General features: G+C 32.7%; 1 protein-coding gene across 1 annotated transcript in view; it reads left to right on the top strand.

Annotated features, from left to right (window-relative positions):
• Window positions 1–9,641: 9,641 nt before the first annotated feature.
• LOC129232075 (DDB1- and CUL4-associated factor 8-like) overlaps window positions 9,642–13,647 on the top strand; it is a 56,140-nt gene continuing 52,134 nt past the window's right edge. Inside the window, 2 exon segments of the mRNA XM_054866311.1 lie at window positions 9,642–10,567; window positions 12,991–13,131. Of these exon segments, the coding sequence (XP_054722286.1) occupies window positions 9,683–10,567; window positions 12,991–13,131 (1,026 nt within the window). The 5' untranslated portion in view covers window positions 9,642–9,682.

The raw sequence follows: 13,647 nt of genomic DNA, 5'->3' as shown, positions 1-13,647 counted from the left end.
GTTTTTTAACATTTTATTCATGTAATGCTATGCAGTTTTTCTTTTGAATTAAAATAAAATTACCTTAAGAAGGGTTCGATGGGACTAATGCTGCTTTGCAGACTTTACTTCGTTTTCTTCAGATGACGTTAACTTTCTCTTTTTAGAGCAATCCTTTTCATAATTTTCATTTTTTTTTGGGTTTAAAAAATCTTGTTATCAGTTTTGCTCGCTTCATTATGCAGCAACTTTCACTAAGAATGTACTATTTTAAACAGGCTGTACGTTTCCAAAAGAATACCCAGTAAATACTGGCTGAAAACTCAATGTGATTGCAATGGATACTCTGATTAGCAAAGGCAGTTTTGACTATCACCTAGGACACGCACGAAACCAGACCAACAAAAACTTCTATCGTCTCAAATTCCAGTTATGCTATCATTTTCGGATTCGAAGCCCAATGATCTTTAAAGCAGCAAACAGAAACATTTTCTTTAACTCAAAAACAGAGGAATTAGCTTCAAGAGAGGAGGCAGTGGAAAAAAAGGAGAAATGCGTTCAACGAATGCGCTTTCTAGGAAGATTAACAAAAGGACAGTCGTTTTGCGCACTTTCTTGGAAAAGAGTAAAGGGGTGAAATTCACAGGTTTGACCTGTAAGATGAACATTTCAAGTTCATGGTTAAAGGTCATTCAAGTTAAAAGCCATTTCACTCTGTTATCTGGATTAGTACTGTTCTTTGGTTGCTCTCTTTCTTAAAATTGTGATTCCTTAGAAAATCGAAATGATAGGAGTGAAAAGAAAGTATAAGATTTTTTTCAAGTGATGAAAAAAGGAAAATCGTAGAATATTGGCCAAGTTAGATTTGCAGCAATTGCTAACCTCAAGAGAATAAATAATGAATCCAAAAAAAAATCAGGGACCAAAAAGCAATAAAAGACTTTTTCTTGAAAAAGGTATGCTTAAAGTTTCTTTTGCTGTCAAAATGATTCCTTAAACTAGCAATAAAGCACTTAGTAATGTAATAAAGGAATAAAATACCTAACAAAACTAATACAGAGGCATTTTAATCAAGAGCCCATGTTGTCTTTAGTGTCAATTTCAAATTTTCACCACCATATTCCAAATTTCTATAAAGTTTCTTAAAGCCTCTGTATCTCAAAAGCTCTTTATCTCGATTTTTTTTCTTTCCTGTAAAATTCGAAATATACAGATTCGGCTGTATGCAATATTCCCACTGCGCCGCTCATAAAATTAAGCATATTTAACAATTTGCAGAATCTATGACAAAGAAAGTCGACATATACGTGGATTTAACAAATAAATCTCATTTCTAAAGGGAAGTGTCGAATTTCACTCAATTATCAAAAAATTGTAGCAGCAGAGGGAGGCGTCTTTATGCTTGACACTCATGGAGCACATTTTCAATGGCATTGGGAGTGGGGGGGGGGGGAGCAAAGTGAATTTTTGAACTTTGTTACTCAGAAAAAAGTTGTTTTGATTTTTTTTTCTTTTTCTTCTTTTTTTTTCTTTCTCTTCTCTTTTCTTTTTCTCTCTCTCTCTCTTTTTTTTGAGACAAACGTTTCGAAGGGGGGGGGGTATTCCCCCCCCCCCTTAGCCATACCCCTGCCAATTCCTGACTGATTTTGTGCTTTTTATTGACACCCAAGCATTTTAAGAAATTTTTCGTGCCCAAAAACCGTAAGTTTGTTCGGGGGAGAGGGGGATCATTCTTTAGCATGACCCCTAAAATGATAATCTGTAAACACCCCTTGTAGTAACATCTTGTTTAAACCAGTTTTCCTCAGTGGTGAATCATATAGGGTTCTTATGCTCCTTATACTTAACCGTTTAACCGCCGAACTATTGACGGATGATCAAATTTGAGTAATTTTTGGAAATTATGTCTATTTATGTCTAGCAAATACAGAAATAAAATAAAATTTCCAGAAAAAATTTTTTTACTATGTTTTTCAGTGTGTTCCATTTTTGGAACATTGGTGCTTTGCATGAAGTTTTTTTTTTTTTCAGAGAATTTTTTTAAACTAAGAGGTTTTGAATGCGGTTTTTATCTTAGCATACTTTATTGCGGAAAAAATAATATTATAAATTGCATTTATATACATATCAGAGTTTAGAAAATCCAATACATAAATATCTAATGCCCATGATGTGAAAGGAAGAATTGCTGATGAAGTCGTTTGTCGCAATGGAAGCATTTTTTAGTCGTATTTTTTTTACAACTGAAATATTCAGAGCATTACTAAAAAGATTCCACCACCATTTTTTACTCCTCAAATGAGGTCTGTAGCTCCCTAAAAGTTTATCCAAGACGTCCACACCCCCCATTCCTTCATTGTATCTCTTGATAAGATGAGGTTGTGGCACATGTATCTTGCATTTCTGCGCATTTGAGTAACATTTTACAGAGGCAAGTGGCTCATATGTATAACAATTAGATGCTACTGTAACCACTGCATTATCATTCCTACTGCACAGGTACACTAATCCATCAGATCGATAGTCGAAATTTCCTCGATCTTCTTTAGAAAGGGCTTTTTTGGATTTCAGTGGACAATGGCCAGTTCGGTTTTCACGAATTGTTCCGGTTGCTCGTACACCTTTTTTAGATAGCTGCAAAATTAAGTCATATGATGTAAAAAAGTTATCAAAGTATACTTCATGCTTAGACGTGTCAGTCAAAACTGATAATAGATCATTTACAACTTTGGATCCTAATTGCACATCAGGGGATCCTTTTTTTTTTTTTGCCTGAATAAATCTCCATGGAATATGGGTATCCACTTGAAGAGCACAGCATCCAAATTTTGAAGTCGAATCTTATTGGTTTTCATATAATAAACATTTTACATGAATGCCGAACGTAGTAGGGAACCATAGATTCATCTATGCTCAATTTTTCATGAAATACACCAAATTGTTGAAGGTTTTTACACAATTCTTCGAAAATAGGAAAACGTTTCTTAGTTTGTCATTTTGTTTTAATTCATGGTTGTCCATCAAATGAAAGTTTTTATATTTTTCGAAAACTATTTTAAAGGCATAACTGTTGGTGCAATTGGCACAGATGTATCTTCTGCACTGCTCCAATACATATCTTCAGAAGGAACAGAATGGTACCCACTCAATAGCAGCAAACCAAAAAATTGTAGGATTCCATCTCTGTCAACATCTTTTCTTCCTCAGTGATATTGCTTGGTTTATCAGGGGGTAATTGGCATATATCTACTTCTGACAAATCCGAATCTGGCAATGTTTCTAAATAAGCCACAGCTTGTTCTACAGTAATAAATCTTGTAGACATGTTTTAACATTTATGAACAGTTGGTATACGTCAAACAGAATTTCGTTTCGCTCGAAAACAAAGCTAGCGAATTATTGAACTGCATTTAAAATATGAAGAATAAAACGCTCACTAATATTATTTTTTATTATCACGTGACAATGCAGCTGTCCGAGCAGGTGTGGTTCTGAGCCATATAGTCCGTCAAACAGAAGACTGTTATTATTTTCTTTTCAAACGAAACGTCATATCCTTTCAAAATATAAATTTACTTGGTTTTGCCAACATCTACATCAGAGTACATTCAAAATGAGAAAAAACGAAACATATATTACAAAAAATGAAATTTTCCCTTTGAAGTCTAGCGATTTACTTCTTGGAAATTTGACTCCCTAAAAGCGCCAATGTTCCAAAATTGGAACATGCTATTTTGAAGGGGTACACCTTTCGGAAATATCATTGTACATTTCTACAAGCATTTTAAAATCATACATTGAAGTATTTTTCACTACTATAATAAATATCATCACATTTTCTGAAAAAGCCAATTTTTGGTAAATTTTATAAGAAAAAGTTGCAAAACGCTACAAAAACACTCATCTTTGAAAAATCGCAATAAATAATTGAAAACATATAAACAATCAAGCAGGAAATCAAAAAATACTTTGAAATAAGACTAAACTGTGTTAAAAAAAACTTGTTTATTTTAACATTATTTCTTGGGAAAATTTTCACTTAAATATGATGTTCCATTTTTGGAACATTGGCGTGTAAACGGTTAATCCTGTTTTTTAAGAAGAAAAAATAAGTACCCTTAAATTCCTGAAATTTTACTGCTATCTCCTTATAAGCTCTTTGTTTTTTATTCTGTATATAAGTGGACTTAGAGTTTTTCCTCTCTACCTTAAAGTTATCTTTTTTAAAAGTTCTTATAATCCCGAGGATAGTGGAACAAATAAGTCTATTTTGCTTGAGGGGATATGGGCAGAAAAACTGACATTCTTGTCAGAGGCGGATCAAGTGAAGTGGGGGCCCTTAGCGGTAAGAATTTCGGGACCCTGAAAACTTCAGTAAAAAATAGAATTTCCCATAAAATTAAAAAATAAAATTTTAACAAAAATTGAAAGCTATATCGTTACACAATGATTTTCATTTAAGTACCTTATATGAATTTTCAAAATTTTATTAGTAGCAAAATCATGAACTATTTTTTAGTATCGATGCGGTTTAACATCTCCTGCTCTATGTATAAAATAGCTTAAGTTTTTCAATCTTTTTTCTCCCGTTTTATTTCGTAAATAATTTTTTACTTTTTTCAAAACTAAAAACAAATTGTTCTCCATATGCATTCCTTAATGGAATTGTTAAAAAAAAGTTTTCAACGATGTTTCCATGTTCAGAAATGTACAAAATATTTCTTTAGCTGCTTGATAAATGTGATAACAGGAGAGACCTAATATGTCTGGATTTTCTGGTGTTGTTTTCAAAGTTTTTTTTTTGTAGAAACATAATAAAATGATCAAATTCATCTTCCAAAGTACAAATATCAATCTGTTTCTGTACATATCCTTTAACATTCATTTGTAAATCAATCCCCGGCTGTAAAAAAAACTCATTTGTTTAGTTTGAGTTGGTAAAAACTGAAACCAATGTATTTAAGCTTCAGATTCTATCTGAACTTTGGGGCCCTATGTCATCGTAATTCAAAATAGTGGCAAAACAAATTTGTGGCCTCCTAAATCAGACCTCATGAGCCTATTGGTATATCAGCCCTTGGCTGTAAAAAAACTCGTTCGTTTAGTTACGGTTGTTAATATCTAAAACAATGTACTCTTGTTTTAGATTCAAGCCTAACTTCGGGGCCCTGCACCATCACGGGGCTCCATGCAGCCCCGAAGTCGCTGCCTGGAGTTCCCGCTTACCGTTAGACCCACCACTATTATAACAGCTTATCATCCTTTTTTCACCATCAGGATTTTGATCCCACTTAGAGTCCATGTGGGCAGGCCTGTCTGCCTCAATCTGATCATAAAAACCTTAAATTTTGCTCCTTCGAAATTTCTTGATTTTTAAAAATTTATCTTACTGTTTTATGTATTTTTAAGAAAAGCTTTTGGAGACTAATTTCATCATTTTTCATTCATGAGCTTTGATGTTTTACTATGCAAGTTTATGATGTTTCGAGTCCTCTTACCCATGCATGGATTACTGTATTATTCACAATTCTTATTTTGTTAAATTTCAATAGTTTAAGCAAGTTTGGTAGTTTAAAAAAATTGTCAATTACTTTTTACTGCAGTTCTTAGTTTTTTATTCCCTGTTGCTTTTTATATCATCCAACTGTAGAATGAGTGCAGAAATGAACTGCTTTTGCTTTGTAAAGCAACTTCAAATGAATGAAACATGTATTTTTTCTAGAATTTTCTTATACTAATATTTTGCGGTCTTCGAAATTTTGGTCTATCCTTATATATTATTTCTGTAGCCTGTTTTTGGTTTCTACGCGAGATCTTCCTGAATTCTTGATCGATTTCTTTGATTTACACCTTATTTTAAAGCTTATCGTGCAGGCTACTGACAAAAAATAGACCCACGGTCTAAAAATTGTTTTTTTTTTCTGTCAAAAAAAGCCTGTTTTACAGAACCAAAATGAGCTTTTCGGTTAAATTTATAACTTTAACTTGCACTCTTACCGACAGAGCTGAATAGCTTGATCGGCAGAGTGTTCGACTGGTAACCAGGAGAATAAGTGTTCGGGCCCATGTCCAGACAATCTGCATCAAAAAATTAGAGAAATATCGAGCATTTCTCGAACTGGTTATAACGATGAATAACAAATATGAGGGAACAGAATTAATGAGTTATAAACGCCCCTTGCTGTTATGAAAATTTGATGCAACATGGAGCTAAGTTGATACTTAACTGTAGGGCTCTTTTTTTTTTTTTTAAGCTTTGGCTCCGGTAAGAACATTAAAGCATAATGTAAGCGAAAATATAAGTATCAGGTTTAAGATTTCAGACTACAATGAAATTGTTTTTTGTTCAGAAAAAAATAATAAATCATATATTAAAATATAGATTCTTCTAATGAGTTTTTGACTCTTTGTACAAATAAAAAAATTACTACCTCAATTTGAAGGGTAAAATATATTTTTCTTCTTTTTGCAAAAATAAAAAAGAAAAAAGAAAAAAAATAGACTATCACATTTTTACTGCATTCGAAAAGTTATTCTTAAAAAGGAACTTAGTTCAAATTATTTTGTATTTTAACCGGTCTGTTAAATGATGAACACGAGCTGCCATCTAAGTCATAATGGTTCAAGCAGCCTGCGATAACAAATTGTAAAAAATTTCAAAAATAAAAACCCTTCTCTTCATTATCTTATCTTATGTATTATTTCTGTGGATTATTTTTCTGTCAGTATACGAGATCTTTCTTACCTCTTAAAGAAATTCCCCCCTCATTTTAAAACTTATGAGGCCGTCTAATGAAGAAAAATAGACTTACGGTCAAAAAATCAAGTTTTCGGAAAGGCCTCTTACTGTTGCAAAAACTTAATGCAGCCTGTAGTTCTTCTGCAGATTTCTTTTTTTTTATGCAAAGTTCTAATACAATTTTTCAGTTTTTTGTGCCGCTTTCGGCAAAAAAAGGAAAAAATAATAATCTTTTTTTTAAAAATAAAGCTTAAAAGCATTAGACATATTTGTTCGGTTAAATTGATAAGTTTTTTCGGTGGAGCGTTCGGATATAAACTATCTGAACTTCAGGCAAGCCTAGGCTGTCCGACATAAAGCAAATTTAGATTAATATTATGCATTACATGTACTCATAACATACAACTGATAACACATTTAATAAAATAAATGCAGTAGGAATTCTACTTGGTGTTTTGACTCTTTTATGCAGGCTACAGTCATCATTCAAATAAGTTGACTGTTAATCAAATGGTATTCTTCCTTTTTTTTAAAGCTTTGGCTTCGTCTAGACCATTAAGCATATTTTAAGCATAAAAAAAGTATTAGATTTACCTCAAGGGAATCCCTTTTGTGCAGAAAAACTTTTTCATTGTATACTGAAATGTAGATTTTGCTAATAGCAGTGTTCGACCTTTTGTACAAATGAAAAAATACCACGCCAAATTGAAACTACGAGTTTCATCCAGTCAATCTGTAATCATTTATTTGAATACGATAGAAAATATTAAAATTATTATTAACTTCATTGGTAAGAAATCGTTTTCTACTCCTCTGCTTTCAGCTGAAAAAAAAAATACATTTTGTCTACGTTTGAAAAATTACACTTAAAAAACGGACTCAGTTCAACTGATTTTGGTTTTGAATTTTAAGTGTTCAATTAAAAGAAAAACATGTGCGGGCATTTAAGCCGTAACGGTTAAAGCAGCCTTCTATGGGAGATTGTTCAATATTCAAAAATAAAAACACTTATTTTCAATCTAATTTATTACTTCTCTGTAATGTTTGTTTCAATCGCTACGTGAGATCTTCCTCATTCTTTATTCAAATTCCCTGTTTTACGAATAATTTTAAATCGTATCATGCTGGCTAATGACAAAACATAGACGCATTATCTTCTTTTTTTTGGGCAAAAAGCTTTTTTGCTGTTTTTATTACGCATTACTTCAATGAATAGCATTCGAAAAGGAAGGCGCAATTACTAGGTTTGTTGGAGTGTCGTGCTGTTAATCAGAATGGCACCAGTTCAAATCCGTGCCTATAAATATCTTTTTTTCTGTCAGATGCTCACATGGGCTGGACTGTATTTGCCACAACCTGTTTTTTCACATGCAAAATTACTGCTTTTTCACCAGTCACTCAGCCACACTTTTAATGATATTTATGTTTGTATTGAAAGTACGTAAAACCAAAAATCGAGCGATGATCAAATTATCACAACGTTTTATTTAACGAGGTTTTGTTACTGATGTCTTCAAATTACATGCCTTGTCTTGTGCGCTTACGTTTTTCCGTTTACTTTTTTTGATTCTTCTTCATAATGTTCTTTCTTTAAAATTTTTAAAGAGCAAAATGCCTTATGAAACGATTTGAAGTACAGTGCGGAGTTCCGCACGGGTCGACTAGTTTTAAAGATTAAAATAATGTGTATGATTCTTTCTAAACGCTGCCTAATATTTGGACTGAATTTCCTCTAATTCTATCTCACATGAGAAAAACTTGATTTTTAAACATGCCGAAATTAAACATGAGCTTTGCCAAAATAATCCCCCCCCCCCCAGTTGATGGCATACCTCCTCAAATGCTACGAAGTACTTCCTCCAAAATGAGAACAAAAACCTTCTAAAAATATCCTCCCTCAAACTTCAACACACATCAATGTGTCCTCTCCCCCTCCCACTGGTGGACATGCCCTGATAATAATGGAGCATGTTGTTCAGATGTTATATATCATAACAATCCTGTTCCCTTCTACAGCTTTGAACAACAGAAGTCATTTTTAGCTTTGATATTTTGATGCAGTACAATTTCGTAAGCTGTCCCTTCTGTTACATCTCATGTCCCCTCTGTTACACTTTATTTTTCACATTGGTTTTGACTTAAACATTTCTATGGATGATATTATTACTTTAAAGCATTCTGATTTAGGAAAAAAAATAAGAGTTTCTTTTTTAAAGATCTCCATTTCACAGACTTATACAAAAATTATAGTTCTTGTCTTGTTATTAAGCATTGTTCTTTGAAATGACAGATTTATTTGTATTTTTTGTCTTAGAAAGTGTTATGTATTTTTTTTTTGAAGCAAAACCTGTGTCTGATGTCCTTTCTGTTACACTTGGAACTCACCGAATATAATTTATTTTAATTGATAAACGATCTTCAATCAAAAACTGCAATAAGCATCAACCTTTAGTATACAACATTACATTTTAAAGCTCAAAAGAAAAATTATGAATATTCATGGGAAAATTAATGCAGTTTGAAGTTAACAAAAGTGGTATAAAATAATATCTTTAAATATAAAAGTTCCACTTCCTGAACAGACATTGGGTCTTTTAAGAATAAGTTGCTATTATGTCAATATATGCTGGGATATTCTTTTCTTTGAATCGCATGAAACAATTTGCCAAATTCGGAAACTCTGCCTGAGCTCTGGTTCTGGTCCCAAGCTATGTGAATTTTTGGCTCTCTACTATATAGAGAGAAAGAGTCAATCTACATGAAGTATTTTTTGCAGCAAATTATTAAGACATCAGGAAGAAAGAAAACACAGTCTTGAGACTTAACTAGATCCAGATCATGTTGCACTCTACTTAGTTTGTATATTGTCTCTACAGCTTTTTTTATATTTTACCTTCTAATAATTTTTATTCATTTAATTTTAGATGATTTCAATGTTCAACATGGGAAAAATTGCAATGCAGGATGGACGTCAGATGTAGTATGTCGAGTAAATCAAAAAGGTCCACTAATTTTGAGCCATCAAATCTTTGTGATTCTGCTGAAGGAGGTAAACAAACGTCTTCCAACGGAGCAATGAGTGGTAAAAGAATGAAGAAAGATGATAGTGGAATCAATGTTGTTCCGGAAAGTGAAAGTTCGGATGATAATGAAGCCAGTGTCAATTTGGAAGATAAAATTACTAGCTCAATAAGGAGTGAAAAGCATTCTGAGCCAAATAGTCCTGATTCAGGTAATCTTGATGTTAGCATCATAGAATCAGAGCAACAAGATCATAAAGAAAAAGATTTGACTGATGATTCTCAATTAAACAATTCAGAAGAAAGAACTGCAGCGCAAAATAAGAATTCCGATAGTTCAGCTGTCAGTTCAAAAGAAGGTGCATCAACATCTAAAAGTGATAGTCAGTCAACTGGTGCAAGTTGTCTTAAACCACTGACTACTTCAAGTTCTGATGCAGATAGTGACTTTGACGAAGTTGAGCCTCAAAAAGTGGCTAAAAAGAAAGCAAGAGATGCTTTGAAATACGATCCTACTCCATTGACACCTAAACCAAAGCATAATTGGTTTGTTCCCAAATCTTTCATATCTCGGCAATATGGTAATTCTTCTAAATATTCGCCAGATCTCTTCAGGTATGACTGTTATGGTAGTCTTCATGTTGTTGAACGTTTAGAGCTTATGTACAAAATGAAGAAACATGATGGATGTGTAAATGCTTTGAATTTCAATGCAAGTGGTACAAAACTTGCTAGTGGATCAGATGACTTAAGCATAATTATTTGGGATTGGACTATATCAGAACCATTGATTGAATATAGCAGTGGTCATAGAAGTAATGTATTTCAGGTAAGTTTCACTAGCCTTTTTTCATTCTTTTTTTTTCACTAATCACATAACTTTTTATGTGAAACATGTACTTTTAAATACGGTGGAAGACCAGTATAACACACGCCTTTTGAAGCTAGAGATTAATTGCGTCATATAGGTTTTGGCATTATATCTAGATCATTTATGAAACAATATTCAGAATGTATCAATATGTTTTTCATATTAGAATAAGAGTTTATTGTAATGAGTATTAAAGCTCAAATTATGTTATTTAATACATATATTATCATTCACAAATAAGTATATTTTATAATAAAAAAAAAGTGCACTGACCTGCAACCCCCCTCCTCCCCTCCAGAGCACCATTGATATCAAAGTTCTCATTCGGGAGGATCCCTGGCTCTGGTTTTTAATAGACAGGATCAAACTATTCTTGCCAGCCTTCAAAGTGGTCATCTTAAATCAATAAAATTTTCCGAGGAAACCAAGAACTTTGAAATCTGTTCCAACTGTTCTGATCAGGTTTCACCAGAACACATGCTCGCATGATTGGATCTCTCGAAACAGGATTTAATGGAGGATAATTTAACAAAGTTGAATTTTTTGAGGGTGTATGATATTATGGACCTGGTCTGGCACTGCTGGCCTAGGGGGCGTGCAACAACAATTACATCTGTCATCGGCTAGCATTATAATCAGTACATTTTCTCATTGACCAAAAAAGCCATTACAGTGTCAATAACTTCCTTCAAATCTCTTGAAAAATAGCACGAAAGTGATTGTTTAATAAAAATGCTGCTCACCTTAGGTGACTGAAGGTTTTGTTTTGATCTTGAACCACCTAACTTTTACAATGAATGTAGTTAATTTCACATATGTTTCAAATGGATTATGATAAGCTATATAGAGTCTCAGAATTCTGTTTGTAGTGTGAGCTAGCTTGAGTGGCAAACATTTCCAGGGTTTCTTTTGAGCAGATTTTCACTGCGATATCCGGAGTTGAGGTCTTCAAAAATTTCCATTACATACTGTTGATCAGTGCTTAGATCTGTTTTGTTGGTCACTTCACATCGCATGCATTCTATAGGCACAAATGCAACTACAAGTAGCTTCTCGCATCCTGTCAACAATTTTCCTATTTTGCCAGTGAAACTTCTGTGACCAAGCGTAGTTCGATCTACATGATTGAAAAGATGGCGCATTGAAAGCTCATTCATGTATAACTGCACAGAATCCATTGCTGTGGAAGCTTCAGGATCAGTTTTATGTTTCAAATAATACCTCTTTTGACTCCTGTGTTGACCGAAATTCCCTTAACAATAACCCCTTAACAACCGATTATAATAAACTTTGTTACATCTATCTCATCAACGGATAACAAGAAATTTACGTGTTTCCAGATGTCCAAGATTTAGACATGTGTCCGATATTCCCATAGCCGGAAAGAGAGTATTTAAGAGATGAAATATTGCAAAACATTTAATACTACTCAACACTCATTACTCAGTAATCAATAATGATCATTTTTGAGCATTTTAACTGTAGGAAAATATTTTTTTAAATCAAAAAATATCTAATCAAAACTAAGCGATTTTCAGTATTTTTTTCCCGAAAATCAATCTTTTGTGGCAGAACAAATTTTGAAATCAATTTTTTTAAATTTATGTTTTCTTAATCTCTAAGACATTAACATCTTTTCTGCATAGGTAGATTTGGATTGACAGTTTTTTTTTTTTTTCACCATGCAAGGGCAATCCACCCTACTGCAGAAGGAGAGCCGGGCCTGCTGGTCTGCTTTTACATTTTTCACATTTTATCTCATCAAAACATTCAATGAGCGGTTTGATTTTCTACTATTAGTTTCATAAAATATTTCTCATCATCACATATGTTTTCAAAAGTGCTTAATTAATTAAAATTTTTTAGTCAATTTTTAATAGAACTTTTTAAGGTGAACCTGCCTGACTTGTGCCCAAGGTACGTTGTTCGGCATTGTGAAAACAACTAGTGTTACAATATTGGAACTTATTTGCATATGTGTTTTTAATGAAAAACATAAAAAGTAAAGATCAATATAGGGTATTAAATTAAACCAAATATTAAATTAACCAACTTCTACTTCAATGCTATTTGTGCCAGAACCATCTCTACATTTTAACAAGTGCTGACTGCCCCTATAGGTGCTCATGGGCCCAGAATTTCTTTCACAGGCCTTGTAGAAAGTAACAAATTTCTCTCATATCTCTTCAGTCTCTTAAACCTTCATAAAAGATTTTTTTTAGTGATGCAGAGACTTTTCTCATGCATTTTTTCTTTTCTTTTTCCCTCTCCCCCCTCCCCCTTTTTTTGTTTTATTTGCTATTAGATAGTGCTAATTATTAGTGGTTGTGTTTTGCAATTTTTTTTTCAAGCTTCAATTTGATTTTGACTTAATTATCTAGGCAAAGTTCATGCCGTTGAGTAGAGATTGCTACATTGTGAGCTGTGCTCGAGATGGACAAGTACGTATTGGAGAGTTATCATCAGATGGTTCTTGCCGGTCAACACGAAAAATTGCTCAACATAGAGGAGCTGCTCATAAAGTAAGTAACATATACAGTTCAACCTGTAATATCGGGACATTCAAAATCTGCGAATCTAAACCTGGACATTTTTCTGATTTTATTTTAACTCAGGGTTGTTCGGTTTAAACCAAGTGTTTTTTTAAGGTTTTTTTTTTTTTTTTTTGAAAATAGTTTTTTGAAAAACTAAAATCGTTTTTTCCCCAAAATGGTTCTATAAATTTTACATGTGATTGGAAGGTGTAAAATCCAATTAATGCAAAGTAACTAGAAAAGCTTCAGAGATAAATATTACATATTAATAAATTTGAGAACTTTTTTTATTTTTATTTTTAATGTAATGTAAATTTGCTCAATAGTTTTTCTTTTCTTTCTTAAATTAATGCAATAATGTTTGTTAGAAAAAAAACTTCAGAACTTGTCTTTTTATTTGAGGGTTTTACTTGAAATGAGTTTTTTAAAAAAGAAATTGAATTACTAAACGCATTGAATCACAAGAAAAAATGTTTACAATGAAAAACATAATGATTTTTTGAA

The sequence above is a fragment of the Uloborus diversus genome, unplaced genomic scaffold, assembly GCF_026930045.1.
Source record: "Uloborus diversus isolate 005 unplaced genomic scaffold, Udiv.v.3.1 scaffold_1042, whole genome shotgun sequence".
Classification (NCBI taxonomy): Eukaryota; Metazoa; Arthropoda; class Arachnida; order Araneae; family Uloboridae; genus Uloborus; species Uloborus diversus.
This window is presented reverse-complemented; position numbering and strand designations above follow the sequence as displayed.